Consider the following 3816-nt stretch of genomic DNA (forward strand, 5'->3'; position numbering starts at 1 on the left):
AAATTCCATCCAAACCTAATTTTCCCCCAGAACTTTGCCAGTATATTTTCTGTTCGCTCTCTGTTTTCTCTCAGGGAAGACAGAGAAGAAGATAAGCCTAAACGGAAAAAAAGTGCTCATATTTTTTTCTGATAACATAAAAATAATCACAGAAGTTTCCTGCTAATATCAACATAAAAAAATTGGAAGAAGACTGACGAATGAAGTAGTTGGGGGTTTCAAAAGATGGTTTGAAAAGGTTAGAGACTAAGCCACCAGACAGAGATTGGATAATAGATGCTATTGTTAAAAGGACGGACTCGGGCGCTGTGAGTTGGGAGGAGAAAGGAAGCTGTTGTTAAACAAACATGAAATGTTTTGAGAGCAAATAGGTCGTTGAAGTAGGTCAAGAAGATGACGAAGAATGAATGAGATTTTCCAAGTGAAAAGGAAGGGTATTAGGCACGACTTGAAACAGGAAGACTGAAATAACTATGCCAACAGAGTAATATTCGCTCATGGCGGCCTCAGTTTGGATAAAACATAAAAGGTTAGGAAAAAGTTAATGTTCATTTCTTGCAACAAACTTTCACGGTTCGGTTTGGCTATCAGATCATCGTGATTATCATAATAAACCTTAACAACCTAACAAACCAGTAATTCAGTCTTATAAGAATGACTTGAAATAATCGTGAACTTACTTACATCAGAAGAAGTACAATGTTAAAAAAACGTAATTTTAATCGGAAATTCTCCATGAAAATATACTGTTCTCTGCCGTATTTCAGTAAAATACATTCCGACTGTAACTTTACCATACTTTCTTCTTATATTTTACAGGATGGTGAACGTGATATCACTCCTTTACTTCAATATATCCGTTTTTAAAACGGTAAAAAATCATGGAATAAATGTTGCCAGGCATTTACCGTTTTTCTAAATTGTTAGCAGTGTAGAGATTGATTATGGGAACTGACCTTATCGTACTCACATCCTAATCACTCAATAGACGGATTAACATCTTCAATTTTCTACAAAGAATGAAATGTACAATATAATGAAACGCGGATTAAATACGGAAACGTACGATAATGATGAGAATCATGAGATATACACAATTATTTGAAGAAAAAATGTTTATAAGAAAATATTGAAATCAAAGTGTATGTCACCCCAAACATGAGTCTAGAACGGTGGAGTAATGTATTGGCAAAACCAGACGAAAAGTGGCAAAAAAGAATTAACAACATCCTGAAATAACCCGAAAATTAAAGGGAATCATACTCGGCTACCTGAAAAGCTACGTGGACAGTTAAAATCAATAATATCTTGGATATATTCAGGTATATATTTGGAAATTGATCGAACTTCAGTACCTGGAAATATTTTGGAAACTGAACAGTTAAAGAAAATTTATTTTGAGAAGCTGAAAAAAAGTTGTGGTTGAAATATTGAGTGAACAGTCGAAGGAGATCTACAAAGTTTTGAATTCTCAACTTCTGTTCATGAATGGAGATAAATAACTCTTGTTAAGATACTGATCTTGAAATAACGAAGTTGGAAGGAAGTTATGTTTTCGCCCCTATTTGTATGTTTGTGCGTGTCTTTTTTTTTTCAACAGCTTTCTGGCCACAATTTTAATCGTAGAGTAATGAAACTTGCAGAGATTAACTATTATGTAAAAAGTTGGAAACGATTAAATTTTGAAATGTCAAGGTCAAGGATCAAGGTAACGCTCAAGCAGAAAATGTCCAATTCACGTAATCAGCCATAAGTTTAGACATCGTTGTCTCAGAGACTTTAAACTAGTTCATATTTGAGTGTAAGAAAATCCACGCCAATTAATACATGTTAACGTCAAATATCAAGATCAAGGTCGAGCAAAAGGTCAAGAAATGAGCTGCCGCGGTGGAGGTCAGCGCTCTACTGAGTGACCCTCTAGTTTCATATGTTACTGTACGTTCAGATACTGCAGTTTCTTGCATAATCAAATACAGCTCAAAATACTAAAGTTTTTTAAGTTAACTACATCCCTTAGTTTTTAAAAAGATAATCCCAATGCAATATACAAAAGCTTTCCTACAAGTCACAGACAATTCAAGCATGTATATTTAAACCTAACGCATCTCAAGAAATTATGGCTTATTCTATTCACAAAGTTAACTGAGCCTCATGGTACTGTTATTATCCCCAGCGATAAATCATTTCGATTCGACAACTGTAAGAGAGAAGAGAGCTTCTTTTTAAACTATTAATCTCATCGCCAGAATAAAACAATTGGTAGAAGGTCAACGCTTAGTATAATTCATAGGCTAAATCCTTTTCTTTTTATCTTCAGCTAAAGTCCTTCTTGGGAAAGATGACTTTATGGGAACTGTCGTCATCATACTCGTCTCCTAATCACTCAATAGATCATAAGCAGTTTTCAACATTCTACACACATACACACACACACACACAGAAAGATTTGTATAATGAATATGTAATGTAAACTCTGTTATTTACTACAACGAGGAATCAATAGAGATGTGCCGATACCACTTTGGAGGCCAATATCGATTAAGATTTACAATTTTTTCTAAACCGATATCGATAGCGATACACAATTTTTTCTAGACCGATACTGATATCGAATTTTTTTCTAGACCTACACTCATACGAATAGCTACCAGAGAAATAACCAATACCTATACCAATATTGGTGTCATGGCAGTGGTCAATACCAATACCGATACTAGTTTTATGACAGTGGTTGATACCAATACGATACTGGTTTTATGACAGTGGTTGATACCAATACCGATACTGGTGTCCTGACAGTGGTCGATAACAATATCGATACTGGTGTCACAACAGTGGTCAATACTGATACTGATACTGGTGTCCCGACAGTGGTCGATAACGATAGCGATACTGGTGTCACGACATTGGTCAATACCGATACCAATACTGGTGTCATGACAGTGGTCGATACTGATACCTGGTGTCATGACAGTGGTCGATACCCATGTCAAGACAGTGGCCGATTCCGATACTGGTGTCATGACAGTGGTCGATACCAATACTGGTGTCGTGACAGTGGTCGATATCGATACCGATGTCACGACAGTGGTCGATACCGATACTGGTGTCATGACAGTGGTCGATAACGATACTGGTGTCATGACAGTGGTCGATACCATTGTCTTGACCGCGGTCAATACCGTTGTCATGACAGTGGTCAATAACGATACTGGTGTCATGACAGTGGTCGATACCGATACTGGTGTCATGACAGTGGTCGATACCGATACTGATGTCATGACAGTGGTCAATACCGATACCGATACTGGCGTCATGATAGTGCTGGATACATATATCGATACTCACAAAAAAAGGCCGTTACTACCGATACCGATACTATCTACACATCTCTGGAATCAACATATATCTAAGATATAAAAGATTGAGTTACAAAAAAGTTGAATAGACGCTGAAGACCTCTTAATTTTTCTTAACATTTCTAGAGAAAGTATTGAATTCAGGCTCAGTAAGAATTGTTAAGGGGCAAACCAAAAGAGGAAATTGGATCTTAGGTTCAGATTTACAGTGTCTAATGTGATTCATAATTGAAACCGATGATTTCCTTTGTGAAAAATCCATGATCTCTTCCAACGTTCCCGCACATTTATAAAATGAATTAATCCGTTCTAAAGACATCCTACTTACACACACACACACACACACACACACCGACAAAATCACAGATTGGATCATAACCTTGATAACAAAAGCGCCGACAAGTAATAATACTAATGGTTGTGAACAGGCTGACATGAGCCTTTTATAGTTTATATA

At 36.5% G+C, this 3816-nt stretch overlaps 1 protein-coding gene across 1 annotated transcript; it reads right to left on the reverse strand.

Moving 5' to 3' along the window:
• Nucleotides 1–2666: 2666 nt before the first annotated feature.
• On the reverse strand, nucleotides 2667–3317 carry LOC137659736 (uncharacterized). Its single transcript, XM_068394550.1, has one exon. It carries the CDS (start codon nucleotides 3315–3317, stop codon nucleotides 2667–2669), a length of 651 nt encoding a protein of 216 aa, XP_068250651.1.
• Between the last annotated feature and the right edge of the window lie 499 nt (nucleotides 3318–3816).

This window comes from Palaemon carinicauda, chromosome 20 (assembly GCF_036898095.1).
Source record: "Palaemon carinicauda isolate YSFRI2023 chromosome 20, ASM3689809v2, whole genome shotgun sequence".
NCBI lineage: Eukaryota > Metazoa > Arthropoda > Malacostraca > Decapoda > Palaemonidae > Palaemon > Palaemon carinicauda.

Excerpts from the sequence above, each read along its gene's own strand:
- LOC137659736 (XM_068394550.1), bottom strand. The coding sequence starts at position 3,317 with ATGACGCCAGTATCGGTATCGGTATTGACCACTGTCATGACATCAGTA.